The sequence below is a fragment of the Brassica napus genome, chromosome C3, assembly GCF_020379485.1.
Source record: "Brassica napus cultivar Da-Ae chromosome C3, Da-Ae, whole genome shotgun sequence".
NCBI classification, from domain to species: Eukaryota; Viridiplantae; Streptophyta; class Magnoliopsida; order Brassicales; family Brassicaceae; genus Brassica; species Brassica napus.
Window position 1 is genome coordinate 32,641,111 of NC_063446.1, and position 19,088 is coordinate 32,660,198.

Genomic DNA, 19,088 nt, shown 5'->3' on the forward strand with positions numbered 1-19,088 from the left:
ATAGATCCGTACCTCCCCTCCTTCTAGCGCCAAACTGTGGGAACCGGAATTCACACCGTCGAGATTTGTTAATCGGAGGAAAGCTAAGCTAATCTAACCTTCCCAGAAGGTCCCGGTTATCTGCTGTGCCACGCACAACATAATCAATATGAAAGAGTTGAAAGTAATAAATCGTAAAAGAGCGAAAAGAGAACAAAAAGGTCTTATTTCCGAATTCGCGTTTGAGCGTGAACAACATGTAAGATCCTAGGCCACGAGAGCTGTCGGTACGTTCGCTAGTCTAGCCACCTAAGTTCTAACCTAGTCGAGTCGCAGCTCGATAGTAAAAACGGAAAAATGCCTAAATTGCTCTAAGTATTAAGTTTGCTCTGAGAAAGCTCTCTGTTGCTCCTCGCCTTAAGCCCTCCTTATAAACTCTCTCTAGGTCGGTTTGCACCTTTTCCTGGGCCAAATTCGTCGCGAGACGGGCTTTTCCATTTTTCATCACCCTTCATGATTATTTTCGGAAACTTGACATTTATCTTTTCCTGCGAATACAAAATAGACCGTCATATCAGCCTTAGGCTCAATCATGTTCTAAAATCGTAAGTGGGCCGTTTAGCCGCTGTTCAGGTCCCTTTCGGGCCGTTTTGGGACTTGGACGTTTTTACGATTTTTCCTAAGAAACAGCCGTTGGTTTTTCCGAAAGGATTCCAATTCCCCGTATAGTTAAGGCAACTGGTGTTCAAGCTAATCGTAGCCGTTTTATACGGCAAGCAGGAATCCATTTCGACGACCAAGTTTTTGTAACTTTTCCCGAAATCTTTCTTTGATAATCCTAAGCGAGACGAGACATGGGTATTGCGTCCAAGGGTCCGAGGATTGTGTTATGGGAACTTAGACGAGGATGCACGGTTTCGGGACGGGAGGTCGGTCCTCGCCCATGGGCGAGGTGACCTCGGCGCGGGTCGTCCTCGCCCATGGGCGAGGTGACCTCGGTTTAGACGGTCCTCGCTTGCGGTCGAGACTTCATCCAGACTGATCCTCTTCTCGACATTCCTCGGTTCGCATCCGCGAAAAACTGTCTTTTACTTGATTAACCGTTTTTTGGGAATGTCTAGTTTTCAAGGATTGGTTTTCCGGGAATTTTGAGGCATTGATTCCGTCGTGACCGGTTTTGACCCCAACAATTTATCTAATTAAGTTTTAGTTTTCTAAAAAAATGTTGCACTAATAAGTGAGAGACAGCCGGAGAATTGATTTCTCATGAGTTGGTTAACGTCTCTTTAAGAAGGGTTCTTCACTTCTTCCATTTTCTCTTTCACCATTTGCCATATTTTATTACTAATATTTTTTTTTTGAGGTACTGTCTGAGAGACTAACAGTAATGTTGCTGTAATCTCTTCTGATAACGGTGCCAATGGCATCATTAACTCTATTCCACACAGTATCAGCATTTGTTCGCAATTCCAAAGTCAGAAAGATTTGGTACGAAACAAGAAAACAGAACACAAAAAGAACTTGTAAGAGTAAGAAGAGCCTAAACCGAAAAATGGTTACTTTTAAAATAAAACTTTTCCCGTTGAACGGGTGGGTATAAAACTTTAGTAACCCGGAATTGAAATCCAAAATCAGGAAGAAATCATTAAAGTACCGGGATTCGAAAAGTAAACCGATAGAATACCAGACTGGACTGATATTCGGACAATACAATCGAAAACGACAACTGTTGGCGAATCAAGTTTGTGTCTACCACATCGATCCCGAAATCAGGGTCGTCTCCTCCTCCATTAAACATCTCTCTCTCTCTCTCTCCATCTCTCCCCTCGTGGACTTGTTGTTTTGTGAAGATGCAAGCTTTCTACGTATTCGTCGTCTCTCTGCTTCTCACCCTTAATTACAGGGTTCGTTTCCTTCTCCGAATCTGAATTTGCGTGTACAAATCTATGGCTTATGGATCTAATATCTGTTTAAATTGGATTTGAATGTTTGTGATAGGGAGAAGCTAGTGGCTCTGTTTTCTTCATCGATGGATCCAACAACCAATATCTTCGTCCACCATCAGATCAGGTAATCATTGGTCTTTTGTTACATCAATTAAGATCTCCAATGCAGTAATCTTAGATAAGCTTTCGTTGAAGCAATACAATAAAGATCCTTTTATTTGTTCTAAGTCGCATCAAGTTGAAGTTTTGTCGTCTTGTTTTGTTTTTGCTCTTGATTGGCGATTCTAAATTCATGTTTGTGCCTTTGGTACTTCTTTTGTAATGTTTCGAATGAATCACTTTTGATTGTTTGGGGTAGAGTCAAATTGGTGGTTAAACTACATTTACTTATTTTCTTCCTTTTGAAATGAAATCCACAACAGGCGATTCCCATGTCCCTCTCTGAGATATCTGCATCAGTGTCTGCCTTGTTGGGTTTTGCACCTCCAGCTACTTTGACTGCTCATGGCTCATCCCAGGTTTTAAAGTTTGCTTCTTTTTTTTTTAATTCTTGGTTTAAAGTCATGTACTTGATCCCTTTTTTTTGTTATATAGCTGAACAAGATTCTGAAGCCTAATCCATTTGAGAGGCCACGTGCTGCTTTTGTGCTAGAAATCGCCGGAGCTCATGGTATGCGAAGGAAAGCTTTAACTTTTCTGACATTAACCAAACCTTTATTTATTTCTAAAGTGTTTTTTTTTTACTTGCAGATGCGCTTGTGGAAGCCCATTCTTTCTTGGGAAATGCCATAAGAGGCAGTATCAGTTCTGATTCTTACAATGCTGATATTGAACTTCCAGGTGCCGTGTTAGCTTGGATACCACAAGTTATCTCATAAGCATTACTAGTTTTCTTCATTTAGGTTTAAGTCTTGCTTTGAATATTACTTTAATAATCTTTTCAAAATTGTGCAGAAAGTGGAGTGTCTGTTGTGTCTGTCAATGAACCTTCATCTGATGTGACTGACAAAGACATGAATGAGTTTGTAAGCTCACAATATCTTTCATTCTAATTGGATAACACTCTTTGCTTGCCTTTTTTGTTTTAATATGCTCACTAGTTAATGGGTGACTGTATTATCCATAGGCATCTTGGTTGGGTGGATCATATGTTACTGGCTCTACTGAAACATTGACTGGATTGCTGAGTATCCCTTTGGCTGGTGGCGCTAATGTGGAGTTCCATTTGGAGAAGGTGAAATTCTTAGTTCCATACAGTTTTAGTTCCACGTAGAAATTGTGATTCCCGTTTGAAGAAGGCCTTTTGACTTTTGTTACCGTGGGCAGGAAGCAGAGAGGAAGTTTGCAATGAACCTTTTGGATCTATATAAGAATATCAGAGGGGCAATCAATCTTCATGGTATTGAGGGCCCTGCTGAATTAACGGTTGGACGCTTTGGCGGTATCCATGTAAGAATATTCTATCATCTTTGTTATTCTACTTGTCTTTTCAGTGTGTACAATATAACTGATCTCGCTGGAAATTACAGGCTTTAGCAGAGGAGTATGGACAAGGTATGGCTAAGCAAGGGATGGATGTGTTGCTTGCCACACTATCAAAGCTATTCGATCTGCTAGAGACATCTCACAAAGGTAAATTGTCTCTGTGATTTGATAAACTCATTTTTCAAAGAAAATAATTTAAGACTGCTTGGATGTAAGCTTAAGAAATGTGTGGGCTTGTTGCAGGCCAAATTGTTGGAGTGATCGTCCTTGATGAGAGAGTAAACCAAGAATCAGCTAATCTGCTGAGCGTTGAGTCTTCTTCTGGTTCATCTGCACGGTCTATGGCTGAGGTAGAGGGAGTTCCAAGTGGAGCCATTATCGCTCAAGTTATACTTGTTAGGCTGACGCTTGCATGGTTAACTGGAATCATCCTACTCATTGCAACTATCCTTGGGGTAATTAAGATCACATTACTCCTCTTCTATCAGTGAACTAGCAAGCAGATTCTCATCTATTATTTGCTTTTCATGGTCGTTGCAGGTGTACTTCCTTATGTACATGCCTTTGACAAAGGACACGCTCCTATACTCAAACGTGAAGCTCGATTAAGACATAAATACAGAACTTCAAAACGTCAAGTGAATCTTCAGATTGATCGTTTACATCTTTTTGTGTGTTTCTCAACTGGCTGCACTTGAAACCAGTAATATTTGAATGTTTTAAGAGAAGAGGTTGACACTTTTTGTGGCCGGACCAGTGGATGTGTTTATCTGTATATTGTTGCAATAAGGTTTCATTCTTGATTTATTATTTGTTTTCTTCTTTACCTACATGTGAGTCTCAGTCCTAATAATAATAAAGAACGATTTGGACACTTTCATGTAATCTTATGTTTCCTGTAAGAGCTTTTGATCATGGAATATGAATAGATTATTGCAAAGGATTCAAGCAATCTATTACCAGTTTGGGAATTGTATAAACCATTTTTTTGGAGAATTTCCATATGTAAAACAGTAAAAGTGTCTTGAAGACTCATTGAAACATGGATTTTGAGAATGAGATTTAGCGTTTTTTTCTCAACTAACAGAGACAGAGAACCGGGACAGCGTCCTCCAGTCAAGGGAAACCTGGCCTCTGTAACCGGAGGATGAGGTACTTCATTCAGGTTCCAGCTTTCAGATAAGGCTGTTGTACCTCTTTACATTTCCATTAGACTTTAATAACATACCACGTTTGAGCAATTCTCCCCATGTATGTTACTCCTCTCCAAGCATATGACAGAGTCTTGTTCCTTCTCAACAGTCCAAGAAAGATTTGGGATCTTCCTTTGTTTTCTTGCAAAGAATATTTGAATGTTCCTCTTAGAACCCACGGAAATATTCAGGTAGAGTCCCAAGTATGAACCTTCACCTCCATCCTTCTCTATCCCCAAGAACATTTGTAACATCCTGTTTTTTTATCCAATTTAGCATGACACGGTTCTTATTTCGTTAAAAGCAACTACAAGAGGTTGCATCATTGAGACAAAACTTAACAAACCAGTTCAAGAACATGATATAACCAAAGAGCAGAGTTTCTTTATTCAAAGATGATGCAGATAATTGGTGATAAAGGTCTACATCAAACAACAAACAAAAACTACAAATCATTTATTGGGGACAAAAGTATTGATGAAACTCATGTTTCTGTCTGACTCTCTGATCAAACTAAAATGTTTTATGCAAACTGTCTTTTTAAATTTTGGAGGTTCATAGACTCGTCTTGGGTTTGGCTTTGTAGGCAATGCGTCTGGTCACAGTTCGCATTGTCACGAATTCCTCTGCCGAAGACGGATGTATCCCAACCTGTGTTTTGTTCACAGTGTCAAATTTAAACCTTTAGTTTAATAAAAACATCAAACTGGTGAAAGTGAGAAAAAAAAAAAAAACAGAGTGTTCGGGTCTATTTTACTTACCGTGCTGTCAAATTGTGCTTTTGTTGCTTCACACTTGAGCGCAATTGCAATCCCCTGGCATTGAGCAATGCAAGACATATTAAAAAGCATGAGACACCGCTGGATCAAAGTCTACTCGACTTAGCTTTAAAATCCTTGCACGGCTCAGTAATTCAAAACTCAATGGCGAAAAGGCGCACACTATTAGGTGGGAAGTAAATGAATAGTAGGGGGTATAAATAAAGGAAAACTTGCCTGCATGATTTCAGCTGCATCTGGACCGCACATGGATGCTCCAATAACCTTATCAGTCTGCTCATCAACTATTAGCTTCATCAATGACTTCTCCTGCCGTCTATCAAACAAAGAAAAATGTGATTAGATCAAAGAGAAGTCATCATGTTCAAGAACGTTGATAAACAAAGAGAAGATTCTAAAAATATGAAATCAAGAACTCTCTTGGCCGAGTTTATGGATTATTTATATGAATTAGATAGGACTTTAAATGCTTGCATACCCAGAAATGGTGTTCTTCATAGGATTAAAGCCTGAGGTGAAAACCAGAATATCACCAGTCGCTTTTTCTACTGCCTCTTCTTCGCTGAGACCAACCACAGCTAGTGGTGGTATGCTGAAAGACAAGAAGAACAGTGTAAATAACAAAACAGTGGAACTTTATGGAAGCTTCAGAAAGATTCGGTATCACTGTGAACACATATATGCTAAAAAATAAGAGAGAGATCTTTGAATTCTTTTTTTTTTAAGTTCTTTCCAGATTACAGTATTCATATATAGATGACCGATTGTAATAGAAAACGAGAGATTGTTTTGGTAATACAACAAACATACTTTAAGACAACACTAGGATAAGAAAGTAACTAGTGTCTGAGATATGACAGAGACAGTAAAATATCCTCCTAAAAGAAAGAAGGCTTACCAAAATACAGCACAGGCTACATTGCTGTAGTCTGCTTTAGTAGGCTTCCCACCAAAAACAGTGTTCTGTAGCATCAAAATAAATCCCACTTAGCAAATGGACTATAGAACTAGACAATCTCTAACACAAAAGCTGAAATATTGATTGGCATGAGTAAAATTATAAGTGCAAGATTAGAAGCGCAAACCGCAAAGCAGGTGGCCTCCATTAAGGCAACAGGTGTAAGGTTAATTCGGTTTGTAGCATCTCCCACAGCCCATATGCTAGGGATGTTAGTGCGTGAGTACTCATCAACCTGAGGATAATGTACTGAGTTAGTAGCTGCAAGAGTGTGGATTTTCCTTAGAAAGTAGAGGAAAAGTTTTCTTTAGAAGAACATATGTTTCTGCGACAACAGTAAATTTTTTACAACCTTCACAGCTCCAGCCTGATCAAGTTCAACACCAACAGCTTCTAAATTCAATCTCTTGGTATTAGGATTCCTGCCTGTTGCAGATAAAAGGAAAAGAGACATCCTTAGAAAGCTCCGTGAAAAAAACAAGAAAACTACTCTGACATATACAAACAGAAACCTGAGAATCGCATAACTATTGATAGATAGAAAATGTACCAGTAGCAAATAGTACAACATCCGCCATGAATTCTTCTCCGTGAGACGAGATTACTTTTATCCCGTCGTCTGTTTTTATCAGCTAAATTGAAAGATAAAGTATGTTCAGTAAATGAGACATGAAAAGTAATAATCATACTCAGATACCTGAGTCAAACTTGTTTGCGGATGCAGATTAACACCCCTTCCTTCCAGATTTCTAGCCACTAGTGCCCTCATCTCGTCATCAAAGCCCCTTTAAAAGTATATTTTAGAAATGATTACCAAACTTTTCAGTATTTTCCCTGAAAAGAAATTGCAAGAGACCAAAAAAAACAGAAGCTTATGGAGCACCTTAGTGGAAGTTCCTTCCTAAAGAATAGATCCACCGTACCACCCATTCCACGCCATATTGATGCAAACTCCACAGCAATGTACCTAAAGTAAAAAAGGTAAACAGAATCGGGATTTGAAACACTGATACATCAGGTTGAAAACAATGAGGGAGACATTACCCTCCTCCAAGCACTACAGCACGCTTAGGAAACTCTTCCAAACTTAAAGCTTCATCAGATGTAATAGCCAGCTCCTGTAAAAGACAGTTTATGTTCACGCAGACTAATTTTATCAGAAGATTAAATCCAAAACAAACAGATGTTCTGTAGTGTATTCACAGTTTCACACTCGTTGCTATTGTAGATAAGAAAAAAAAAGGATAAACACAAAAAAAAACTCACATGTCCAGGAATATTGGGCTTCTGTGCCCGACTGCCAGTGGCAATCAAAATGTGCTTGGCGGTGTAACTTATTTTGGTACCATCGATCTGCCTCACCTCAACTTCGTTGGGACCAACGATTCTTCCTTCACCTTCATACAACTTCACAGCAGCATTCGCCAACAATCGCTTGTAAATATTGTTCAGTCTCAATATCTCATCAGTCTGCAACACATATGAAAATTTAAAGACAGGTTAATACAGCTGTTACCACCAAACAAAGTCACAGGACACTAGTGCAAGTGTATCATGAAGTATAGCAATTCACGGGGTATACCTTCTTTTGCAGAAGCTTCTTCCATGTGAAGTCGACATTCTCATTGATTTCCCACCCATAATTTCTAGCATCCTGATAGAATATACCCACCAACATATGTCATCAACCAACCAATATATATATAATAGCCTAAAAGACAACTTGGAAACAGCAATAGAAGTCTGCACATAATATATTATGGGCAAGAACGTTTCTCTTACAGCAAATAGAAAGGCATAGAAATGATGGATAAAAGAAACAAAAAAAAAAAAAATCAAATTTGTTGAGTAACCTCAAGTTCACCACCATAAGTAGCACCGTAGACGAGAATCTTCTTGGGAACGCAACCACGAATAACACACCTGAAAGCAAGCCCCAACAAAAGTGGGATAAAGATTCAAAAGAGATGACGTCTTTATAACAGAAACAAACACCCAAAACAACTAGTAAACAAGCAGTGATAATAGTAGGGGTCACTTACGTTCCACCAACACCACCAATCTCCTCAGAGCTAATAGGGTGAAAAGGAAGCTCACAGATACCAACCTATATACCCAATTTTCATTCACCACAACAACACCAATATCAATATATAATTACGGATTGTTATTATTATTGACAATAACAAAAAGATGTTATCACTGCTCCTATTGATAATTCACCTTAGCGCCATTATTAGCGGAAAACCTAGCTGCACGAACACCGCCGCTCCCCGCGCCGATTACAAACAAATCGAAATCATAGTGAGTCTCCGTGGCTTCCTCCGCCGCCACCGCCTTGTCAAGCTCTCCATCGGTAAGCATCTTCCTCCCCATAATTGTGCTGAATCAGATATCCAAACTGCAAACAAAAAACGATGATCAATCAGAGTATCACAGACTCATGGGAACGAAATGGAAAAAAAAAAAACGGAATCTTGAATCAGTAAAAGGATAGATCGAAGATGTGTACATCTCTAAGAAGAAGAAGAAGATCCTCTAGAGAAGAGAGACACACAGACACGATTGCCTTTTGTACTGTTTTTACGTTTTTTTTTTCCTTTTTAAAATCAAAATCATTTGATGCTTTTTTTTCTCGAGCGTTCATACGTTATGATGACGTGGATTTAATATCTGAAAATCTTAATTATATTTTTTTGTCACCAACTTACTGCTCTGACCAAAACATATGCGAGTGTTTGATGATCTATCGAAAGCGACTTCCAAGTGAAAAATATGGAATCTTCAACAGTCAAGGGTCGAGATTGAACGCTGCAAAGGCGTCTAGGTGTGTTGTCATTGAATTTTCTGACGTGGCTTTTCATATAGCCAATGGAGTTTAGTTAGACAAGAATAACAACACCCACAAATTGTTCTTCTCATCATCATGTTACTACTACTAAAATCAAAACAAAACAAAGACAAGACTTGTGATATTCCTTCAAATCATAAATTCTCTCTCACCAAAATGATTTCATATCATCTTCCACAACAGTAAGGTGATAATGTTTGATTGGAGTTCTCGGCTTTACTATCATTCACCAAGGAGTTTTAATAGAGGGTCTATCAACTCCCCCTCTTTCCAGCAATCTATGCTTCTAGAGTTTTTAACTGCTCTCGAAACTCATTGGTTGAGTGTTTCAATGTCGATATTAGATCCGATTTTTTTTGCGTTCCTTCGAATGCGGGATTTATTACTATAAGTGAAGCTTTTCTATGGATCTCTTCTATCTTTAACCATTTATATCTTTTGTTATGTTTTAGTTAATTTCACTTATCATCTTACCGTCGAAGATCGCTCCGGTTGCGACTGTCCTAGCCTTTAGGCTTTTAAATTAATATAAGTATTTGGTGTTCAAATAAAAATGTTTGATTATAATATTCAAAAGTTTCAGGCATGGAAAATAACATGTGTACTGAAATAAACAAAATATATTTTGTACACTCAAATGCAATGTTGATGCTTCATACGGGATGAAGATTGTTTAGACGATTGGGGGCTCTTGAAGAGTGTGTTAGAGTATATACGGTTTAGATATTATACTCTAACAGAGTGGTGATTCCCAGTGTTTGTTTACGGGTATATTTTTTTGTCACCAACTTACTGCTCTAACCAAAACATATGCGAGTGTTTGATGATCTATCGAAAGCGACTACCAAAAGTAAAACATGGAATCTTCAACAGTCAAGGGTCGAGATTGAACGCTGCAAAGGCGTATAGGTGTTGTCATTATAGAGAAGGTATGCAACTTAAGTATTATTGATATTAAGCATAAGCTTATATACAGAGAGAATAGGAGTAGTGAGCAAGTCACGAGATACATCCATATCCTAAACTATCAATACAAAGAGAGATTATAGAAACTAGAGATATTTACGTAATCATATCTAAGATATAGAGTATATACTAACATCCCCTCTCAAGATGGACGTCCAGAGGTAAGTCCAATCTTGGCTGATAGAGTTTGAAATCTTGGTCGAGGCAATGGTTTCGTCAAGGCATCAACTAGCTGATCAGCAGAACAAACATGAGAGACCCGTATATTCTTTTGCTGGACTTGTTCACGTATGAAATGATAATCAAGTGCCACATGTTTCATTCTGCTATGAAAGACTGGGTTGGCACACAGCTGAGTTGCTCCTATGTTATCACAGTAAATTGTAGGTATGCCAGATAAAGGAATACCAAGCTCAGTGGCAATGGAGAGGATCCACTTTAGCTCCGCTGCAGTGTCAGCAACAGACCGGTACTCAGCCTTCGTTGACGAACGAGAGACACTTTTCTGCTTGCGTGAGGCCCAAGATATAGGTTGTTTACCAATGTACACAATGTAAGCTCCTGTAGAAGTGTAGTTGAAGGACCCTAAGATCGGCTCACTCGAATGGATCAGATTTGGATATGAACTCCGGATGGAGAACTGAATGGATTGAAGTGTCGCACGAAGGTTGCGGAAAGGCCTTCGATATTCCCGACTCCAAATGGTGCTTGATATGACTCACAAGACCACCAAGTGAAGGATCTCTCGTCGTTGCTTGATATGACTCACAAGGCCAACGATTTGAGGAAGTGTTTACTTGGATATGACTCACCAAGAAACAAGACAAGTTCTTAAACGAAGAACAAAGAGTTTAACTCAAAAGCTTTTGACAAAATCGATTTCTCCTTTATTAAAATGAAAGAGTTTCATACTTATAGAGTTTTGTAGATCTAGGAATTAAATAGAAAACCAGATCTAGATCTAGATTTAGTCAATACACGGAAATAAAGAGATAAGCTAGTCAAAGTGACCGTTCGGCTTCTGTCCAGATGCTTCCGAACCAGCTAAGTCCAAAGCAGTAAGGATTAGCACATAGGCGGGATGATCAGCAAGGGCCGCAGGACGTTCTGATCGGACAAGTTGTGTTCCAACAAAGCCCAAATCTTCTGATAGCTTAAGGATCCTTGCCTTAGAGAAATTTCCAAAGGAAAAGTCCATGATCGGATCGAACAAGGTAGAGAGATCATCAACACGGTCGTTGGTACATGCGGTACGAGCCAATCGAGCCAAAAGAGAGAAGTCTCGATCATTTTGTGAAACCTCATGATCCAAGTCAAGTCTGACATGATCTTTCTCAAGTCTGACATGATCTTTCTCAAGTCTGGCATGATCAAGGTCAAGTCTGGCTCTGGCTCGGCTGTTGGCTCTGGCTTGTCGAGATGGCTGGGAAGGTCGCGTACTGGTTCGGTCCGTTTGGTCTTCAAGACGTGGACTTGGTCGAAGCTTCATTCCGGATGTAAGTGGATCGAGACGGTACACGGCCCGATTGGTCTGTCTGATCTGATCGGAAGGATGAACCTCAACTGGGACGTCTGGAGCGTTCTGATCAGTCTGGTCCATGGACTGGGGCACATCATTCCCTCCTTATTTAAAAGGATTTGTCCACAAATCTGGATCGTCTACAAGAAAAGGAGAAAGATCAGACACATTAAAACTCGAAGAAATATCATACTTACCTTGTAAGTCAAGCTGATAAGCATTGTCATTGATCTTCCTAAGAATCTGGAAAGGACCATCAACCCGAGGTATAAGTTTCGACTTTCTTTCATCTGGAAACCGTTCTTTCCTCAAGTGAACCCAAACAAGATCACCCTCTTTAAAGATCACCTCCTTTCTCTTCTTGTTGGCATATCTTTTGTATCCTTCGGTTTTGGCTTTAATGTTTGAACGAACCTGCTCATGTAGCTTCTTGATAGTGTCTGCTTTCCTCTTGCCATCTGTGCTAACTCTTTCACTTAAAGGCAAAGGCAAAAGATCAAGTGGAGATAAAGGATTAAAGCCATAAACGACTTCAGAAGGTGAGAACTTAGTAGCAGAATGCATAGCATGGTTATAAGCAAACTCAACATGAGGCAAACATTCTTCCCAATGCTTGAGGTTTTTCTTAACCAATGATCTAAGCAAAGCGGACAGAGTTCTATTCACTACTTCAGTTTGGCCATCAGTTTGTGGATGACAAGTCGTAGAGAACATCAATCTGGTTCCTAATTTAGACCACAAAGTTTTCCAAAAATAGCTAAGGAACTTAGCATCACGATCAGAGACAATGGTCTTAGGCATTCCATGCAATCTAACAATTTCCCTAAAGAACAATTCAGCAACTTGCACAGCATCATCAGTTTTATGACATGGAATGAAGTGAGCCATTTTCGAAAACCTATCCACAACCACAAAGATGGAGTCTCGGCCAGTTTTAGTCCTAGGTAAACCAAGAACAAAATCCATAGAAATATCTACCCAAGGATGAGAAGGAATGGGTAGAGCCGAATACAAACCGTGATTAGATGTCTTGGTTTTGGATTTCTTGCAGATCACACATCGGCTACAAATCCTCTCAACGTCCTTCATCAAGCTTGGCCAGTAGAAGTGATCAAAAACTGTCTTGTATGTCTTCTTGACTCCAAAGTGTCCCATAAGACCTCCTCCATGAGATTCCCTGAGAAACAACTCCCTCAAAGAACATTGGGGCACACACAAGCGGTTATCAAAGAACAAAAAACCAGAATTTTGATAGTATTTTCCATAAGCCACTTTGGAACATTTCTGAAATATTTCTTTGAAATCCGGATAAGTCACATACAAATCTTTGATAAATTCAAAGCCAAGTAGTTTAGTTTCAAGGGCTGAGAGAAGAGTATACCTTCGGGACAAAGCATCAGCCACAACATTTTCCTTACCTTTCTTGTACTTGATAGCATAAGGAAATGTCTCAATGAACTCAACCCAACGTGCGTGTCTCTTGTTCAGCTTCTGTTGACCCTTAAGATGTCTCAAGGACTGGTGGTCCGTGTGGATAACAAACTCCTTAGGCCAAAGATAGTGTTGCCACATTTGGAGAGCTCTCACCAAAGCATATAGTTCCTGGTCATAGGTGGGGTAGTTGAGTGTGGCGCCTCCAAGCTTCTCACTGAAGTAAGCAATGGGTTTCCTATCCTGCATTAAGACAGCACCAATCCCAACTCCGGAAGCATCACATTCAATCTCAAAAGTTTTAGAAAAATCAGGAAGTACAAGTAAAGGAGCATGAGTCAACTTCACTTTTAACATCTGAAAAGCTTTTTCTTGGGCTTGTTCCCATTTGAAACCGATGTTCTTCTTGATCACTTCAGTCAGCGGAGCAGCAATGGAACTGAAGTCCGAAACAAACCGTCTATAGAAACCGGCCAGACCATGAAAGCTTCTTACCTCGCCCACGGTCGAAGGACTCGGCCAGTCTCGGATAGCTTTGATTTTCTCCTCGTCCACTCTAAGTCCATCAACACCTACAACAAAACCTAAGAACACCACGTGATCTGTTCCAAAAGAGCATTTACCAAGATTGGCAAAGAGTTTTTCTTTTCTAAGAACTTCAAGAACAGATTTTAGATGCATCTTATGATCTTCAAGGTTTTTGCTATAGACAAGAATGTCATCAAAGTAGACAACAACAAAATGACCTATGAATGATCTCAAGACATGATTCATCAAACGCATGAAAGTGCTAGGTGCATTAGTAAGACCAAATGGCATAACAAGCCATTCATACAATCCTAACTTGGTTTTAAATGCGGTTTTCCACTCATCACCTTCCTTCATCCTAATCTGGTGATAGCCACTTTTCAAATCAATTTTAGAAAAGACACATGATCCATGTAACTCATCAAGCATGTCGTCTAGCCTAGGGATGGGATGCCTATACTTTACCGTGATGTTGTTGATGGCACGGCAGTCCACACACATGCGCCAAGAACCATCCTTTTTGGGCACGAGAAGGACAGGAACGGCACAAGGACTGAGGCTTTCCCGGATGTAGCCTTTCTCAAGAAGGTTACCAATCTGTTTCTGAAGTTCCTTGGTCTCCACCGGATTGGTACGGTAAGCTGGCCGGTTTGGTAGAGACGCGCCATGAACAAGGTCGATCTGATGCTCAATGCCTCGTACTGGTGGAAATCCCCTAGGATTCTCATCTGGAAAAGCATCAGAATACTTCTGAAAAACATCTAAAAGTTCACTCGGAATCTCCGGTGCAAGGTCAGTAGAAGCCATAAGAGATTCTTTGTACACAAGTAAAGAAATGGCTTTTGAGAGTAAAGAGATCTCTTGACCTGACTTTGTTTGATATAGAAATTGGAGTTCCGTTGGGATGATTCAGGTTCATCTGGCTTGGGTTCCTTGTCACGGTTCCTCTTGAGCTGGATCTGATCATGATGAACCTCCAAAGGTGTCAAAGGAACAAGCGTGATCTTCTTCCCTTTATGATCAAAGGAGTGTCGGTTGGTGAAGCCATCATGCACGGCTCTCTTATCAAATTGCCATGGCCGGCCCAAGAGAATATGGCATGCGTCCATAGGAAGAACGTTGCAAACGACCTCGTCCTCATATCGGCCAATGGTAATAGGGACAGTGACTTGCTCTTTCACATACTGTTCTCCAGCCTCGTTTAGCCATTCCAACCTGAAAGGACGAGAGAGAGGCCGAGTAGCAAGTCCTAGTTTCCTGACAAGAGTGTCACTAGCAACATTAGTACAACTCCCTCCATCAATAATCAAAGAGCAAACCTTTTCAGAAACTAAACATCGAGAATGAAAGAGATTCTCCCTTTGTTCCTTTTCATTGTTTTTGGGTTGGACACTCAGAGTTCTTCTTGTGACAAGTAGAGGACCTTGAGCTGGATATTCGAAGCTAGGCTCGTCATCATAGATCGGGTCGGACTCATCAACAAAGGCTGGGACAGAACCATAGACCAAGCGGCCGTCCGTTTCATCGAAAATAGACTCGACCATGCCTTTCCTAGCAACGAGTAGTGGCCCGTGATGCGGATATCCAAAGGACTCGTCCTCTTCATCAAAGATCGGACCAAGATCTTCTTTGTTCTCCTGCTCATCCTCAGATTCAACTTCTCCATTCTCCATGAGAATCATCACTCGTTGGTTGGGACAGTTTTTGGCAAAGTGTCCTAGACCTTGACATTTGAAGCACCTAATGTCTCTTGCTCGGCCAGAAGCATCAACTGCCTTTCCTTTGTCATCACGAGCGAGGGCATCAGTTTTAAAAGCATTATGTGTTGTGGAAGAAGACTTACCGTTGTCTTGGTAGCTTGGCTTAGGAGCAAAAGCCGGTTTGGGAGAGTAGGTCGGTTTAGAGGTAATGGCCGACTTTGAGAAACTCTTCCTCTTAACTTGTTGTTCAATCAAGATGGCCTTGTGTAGCATCTGTTCCACACTACCATACTCTTGAAGCTCCATGCGGTCTTGGATGTCTCGGTTAAGGCCAGAGAGGAACCTAGCCATAGTGGCGTCCATGGGCTCGTCTACATCAGCCTTGATCATCAAAGTTTCCATCTCCTGGTGGTAGTCTTCCACGGACTTAGTGCCTTGAAGCAAGCGTCTGAGTTTCTGGTGGAGGTCTCGGTGATAATGAGCAGGAACAAATCGTCTCCTCATCAGCATGGAAAACTCATCCCATGTCTCAATCGGTCTCTCACCTGTTCTCCTCCTGTGGGTCACAACTTGATCATACCAATTAATAGCATAGCCAGAGAATTCAGTAACAGCTAGTCTAACTTTCTTAAGTTCAGAAAAGTTTTGACAATCAAAGACATGTTCAATTTTTCTTTCCCATTCAAGAAAAACATCAGGATCATTTTTACCCTCAAAAGGTGGAATTTTTAGTTTCAGTCCACTTAAGCTATCATTAGTACGTTCATTTCTAGCAAAAGGATTGACATCACCTGGATCTCGGGTTCTAGGACCTCTTCTTGGACGGTATGCTGATCTGGCCTCGTCCTCTTGATCATCCTCCTCTCGGATCTCATTGTCGGACCGAGTGTTCCTACGCGGACGGTCTCTTCTTGCTCCGGCTCTAGAAGGAGCTTTGCTGGCCTGAATCTCATCAAGCCTCTGGTGGATCTGATCTAAACCTGCGTTCAACATGTTAGACATAGAATCATTCAAGGCACGCATTTGAAGGTTAGACAATCCAGCAACTGAGTTTCCGGGACGGTTCCGTTCATCATCACTACTCATGGTTCCTGAAATTTCTTAAACACAAAACGTTAGATAAAAATCCTCACTCTCTCAAGTGTTTGATCCTCACCCACACACGTGTTTCTCTCAGAATTTTGATGGTCACACAACAAGTTTTCACTCAAAGTTCTAAGAAGAACAAATCAAAGAAACTCAATGGACAAAATCCAAGTAAACACAAGAGAATTTTAAAAGAGAGAAAGATAAGAGATTTTTTTGTTTTGGGAATCCGTTTTAACCACCTCAAAGGCGGGATTTCTCCTTAGCCAGCAGGCTTTCTCTTCCACCACCAATCCCCAAATGAAAAACTTTTCAAATTTCCTTTTTTTTTTTTTTTGATAGATCTTTTTTTTTTTTTTGATAGATTGAGGATGGTAATGAGGGGCCCGGATTCAAGATAGATAGATGAAGAGTGTTTATGAAGAAATGGAAGATGAGAAGGATGAAAGATTTAGAAGATACCAAACGAGTGGCTCTGATACCACTTGAAGGACCCTAAGATCGGCTCACTCGAATGGATCAGATTTGGATATGAACTCCGAATGGAGAACTGAATGGATTGAAGGGTCGCACGAATGTTGCGGAAAGGCCTTCGATATTCCCGACTCCAAATGGTGCTTGATATGACTCACAAGACCACCAAGTGAAGGATCTCTCGTCGTTGCTTGATATGACTCACAAGGCCAACGATTTGAGGAAGTGTTTACTTGGATATGACTCACCAAGAAACAAGACAAGTTCTTAAACGAAGAACAAAGAGTTTAACTCAAAAGCTTTTGACAAAATCGATTTCTCCTTTATTAAAATGAAAGAGTTTCATACTTATAGAGTTTTGTAGATCTAGGAATTAAATAGAAAACCAGATCTAGATCTAGATTTAGTCAATACACGGAAATAAAGAGATAAGCTAGTCAAAGTGACCGTTCGGCTTCTGTCCAGATGCATCCGAACCAGCTAAGTCCAAAGGAGTAAGGATTAGCACATAGGCGGGATGATCAGCAAGAGCCGCGGGACGTTCTGATCGGACAAGTTGTGTTCCAACAAAGCCCAAGTCTTCTGATAGCTTAAGGATCCTTGCCTTAGAGAAATTTCCAAAGGAAAAGTCCATGATCGGATCGAACAAGGTAGAGAGATCATCAACACGGTCGTTGGTACATGCGGTACGAGCCAATCGAGCCAAAAGAGAGAAGTCTCGATCATTTTGTGAAACCTCATGATCCAAGTCAAGTCTGACATGATCTTTCTCAAGTCTGGCATGATCTTTCTCAAGTCTGGCATGATCAAGGTCAAGTCTGGCTCGGCTGTTGGCTCTGGCTTGTCGAGATGGCTGGGAAGGTCGCGTACTGGTTCGGTCCGTTTGGTCTTCAGGACGTGGACTTGGTCGAAGCTTCATTCCGGATGTAAGTGGATCGAGACGGTACACGGCCCGATTGGTCTGTCTGATCTGATCGGAAGGATGAACCTCAACTGGGACGTCTGGAGTGTTCTGATCAGTCTGGTCCATGGACTGGGGCACATCAGTAGTCATCCTTGTTTCCAGCCCTATCAGTATCTGAATAGGCATGAAGAGTTAAGGGAGTTGATGCAGAGAAGAATATACCGTGAGTAACCGTCCCAGCCAGATATCGCAGCACTCTTTTTACTGCAGCCCAGTGTGCATCAGTTGGTTTATGCATGTACTGTGAGAGCCGATTCACTGCAAAAGCAATATCTGGTCTTGTAAGATCGCTCCGGTTGCGACTGTCCTAGTCTTTAGGCTTTTAAATTAATATAAATATTTGGTGTTCAAATAAACATGTTTGATTATAATATTCAAAAGTTTCAGGCATGGAAAATAACATGTGTACTGAAATAAACAAAATATCTTTTGTACACTCAAATGCAATGTTGATGCTTCATACGGGATGAAGATTGTTTAGACGATCAGGGGCTCTTGAAGAGTGTGTTAGAGTATATACGGTTTAGATATTATACTCAAACAGAGTGGTGATTCCCAGCGTTTGTTTACGGGTATATTTTTTTGTCACCAACTTACTGCTCTAACCAAAACATATGCGAGTGTTTGATGATCTATCGAAAGCGACTACCAAAAGTAAAACATGGAATCTTCAACAGTCAAGGGTCGAGATTGAACGCTGCAAAGGCGTATAGGTGTTGTCATTGTAATTTCTGACGTGGCTTTTCTATAGCCAAATGGAGTTTAGTGAGACAAGAATAACAACACCCACAAATTATTCTTCTCATCATCATGTTACTCCTAAAACTAAAACTAAACAAAGACGAGACGTGCTATTATTCTGCAAATCATAAATTCTCTCTCACCAAAATGATTTCATATCATCTTCACAACATTAGCATATCTTAAAGTGATAATGTTTTGATTATAAGTTATAATATTCAAAAGTTTCATGCGTGGAAAAGAACATTTGTATTGAAAACAACAAAATATATTTTGTGCACTCAAATGTATATGTTGATGCTTCGTATAGGTTGTGCTAATTGATAGATACGGGATGATAAAGAAATGGTTAGATGGTCATCAGGTAATGTGCACACAAGAAAACTTATAACGCTGAAGCTATATAACATTTACATATTAATATGTTTGACATGTACAACTTTGCCTCAGCCTCAGCCTGGATCATGTCTTGACAGTGTGAATCTTCT

The 19,088-nt window shown here is 40.3% G+C and overlaps 2 protein-coding genes across 2 annotated transcripts; one reads left to right on the top strand and one right to left on the bottom strand.

Annotated features, from left to right (window-relative positions):
• The first annotated feature begins 1,650 nt into the window (after positions 1 to 1,650).
• LOC106415856 lies at positions 1,651 to 4,284 on the top strand. Its single transcript, XM_013856663.3, has 11 exons — positions 1,651 to 1,883; positions 1,978 to 2,049; positions 2,348 to 2,443; positions 2,520 to 2,595; positions 2,676 to 2,765; positions 2,880 to 2,950; positions 3,052 to 3,159; positions 3,252 to 3,374; positions 3,455 to 3,557; positions 3,654 to 3,865; positions 3,951 to 4,284. Exons 1-11 carry the CDS (start codon positions 1,830 to 1,832, stop codon positions 4,017 to 4,019), a joined length of 1,074 nt encoding a protein of 357 aa, XP_013712117.1. The 5' UTR covers positions 1,651 to 1,829; the 3' UTR covers positions 4,020 to 4,284.
• A 683-nt stretch (positions 4,285 to 4,967) lies between these two features.
• On the bottom strand, positions 4,968 to 9,039 carry LOC106415434 (glutathione reductase, cytosolic-like). The gene is made up of 17 exons (XM_048751557.1): positions 8,853 to 9,039; positions 8,564 to 8,741; positions 8,383 to 8,447; positions 8,194 to 8,263; positions 7,923 to 7,994; positions 7,607 to 7,810; positions 7,385 to 7,458; positions 7,224 to 7,307; positions 7,038 to 7,125; positions 6,891 to 6,972; positions 6,693 to 6,766; positions 6,468 to 6,575; positions 6,281 to 6,345; positions 5,861 to 5,974; positions 5,599 to 5,698; positions 5,365 to 5,418; positions 4,968 to 5,254 (listed from the first exon to the last, which is right to left on the bottom strand). Exons 2-17 carry the CDS (start codon positions 8,714 to 8,716, stop codon positions 5,159 to 5,161), a joined length of 1,503 nt encoding a protein of 500 aa, XP_048607514.1. The 5' UTR covers positions 8,717 to 8,741; positions 8,853 to 9,039; the 3' UTR covers positions 4,968 to 5,158.
• Positions 9,040 to 19,088: the final 10,049 nt, after the last annotated feature.

What these genes read in the sequence shown, in the direction of transcription:
- LOC106415856 (XM_013856663.3), top strand. Translation starts at nt 1,830, where the DNA reads ATGCAAGCTTTCTACGTATTCGTCGTCTCTCTGCTTCTCACCCTTAAT. An exon ending in TTCTCACCCTTAATTACAGG is followed by an intron (nt 1,884 to 1,977) that starts GTTCGTTTCCTT and finishes TGTTTGTGATAG; the next exon opens with GGAGAAGCTAGTGGCTCTGT. An exon ending in TCATTGCAACTATCCTTGGG is followed by an intron (nt 3,866 to 3,950) that starts GTAATTAAGATC and finishes TGGTCGTTGCAG; the next exon opens with GTGTACTTCCTTATGTACAT.
- LOC106415434 (XM_048751557.1), bottom strand. Translation starts at nt 8,716, where the DNA reads ATGGGGAGGAAGATGCTTACCGATGGAGAGCTTGACAAGGCGGTGGCG. An exon ending in GCTGTAGTGCTTGGAGGAGG is followed by an intron (nt 7,308 to 7,384) that starts GTAATGTCTCCC and finishes TTTTTACTTTAG; the next exon opens with GTACATTGCTGTGGAGTTTG. An exon ending in TGTTGTACTATTTGCTACTG is followed by an intron (nt 6,767 to 6,890) that starts GTACATTTTCTA and finishes TATCTGCAACAG; the next exon opens with GCAGGAATCCTAATACCAAG.